This window comes from Geospiza fortis, unplaced genomic scaffold (assembly GCF_000277835.1).
Source record: "Geospiza fortis unplaced genomic scaffold, GeoFor_1.0 scaffold1425, whole genome shotgun sequence".
Lineage (NCBI taxonomy): Eukaryota > Metazoa > Chordata > Aves > Passeriformes > Thraupidae > Geospiza > Geospiza fortis.
Window position 1 is genome coordinate 32,011 of NW_005054623.1, and position 434 is coordinate 32,444.

Below are 434 nucleotides of genomic sequence, written 5' to 3' on the forward strand. Positions count from 1 at the left end.
GAGGCAGGGGTGGCGGCGGAGCGGGAGAGGGCGAGGGGCTGAGGGACGCTGGGGGGAGACGGACACTGAGAGAGCCTTGGCCGGGCGGCGGCGTTCTCCCATCCCGTACCGGTTCCCTGCCGCTGGAGGAAACGGGGAACGAGGGGACGGACACCGTCTGCCAGTGACAGCCAAAGCTGTTCGCAGAGGAGAGTTAAACTCGTGCATCAGAGGATGCAGCGGAAAGACGAAGGTCCCGTCTGGCTTTATTCCGCCGCTATTCTAATACTGGGTAGGTGAACAGCGTTTCAAAGCTGCGCCATAAGCATTCAGTAGGCTCAGCTTGCCAAGGCTGGCTGGCATTCCTTTTTTGTAACCGGGTTCACTTACTGGGAAAGCACTTTGTCTACAGAAGTGAAGTGGCAGCAGAAAGAGAAATAGAGAGATGCCTGGCT

The 434-nt window shown here is 58.3% G+C and overlaps 1 protein-coding gene across 1 annotated transcript in view; it reads left to right on the plus strand.

Annotated features, from left to right (window-relative positions):
- Positions 1-81: 81 nt before the first annotated feature.
- The window catches only part of PRSS12 (serine protease 12), a 32,859-nt gene continuing 32,506 nt past the window's right edge, over positions 82-434 (plus strand). The window contains exon 1 of the mRNA XM_014310997.2: positions 82-271. Coding sequence (XP_014166472.1) covers positions 214-271 — 58 coding nt within the window. The 5' untranslated portion in view covers positions 82-213. The remainder of the gene's footprint in view (positions 272-434) is intronic.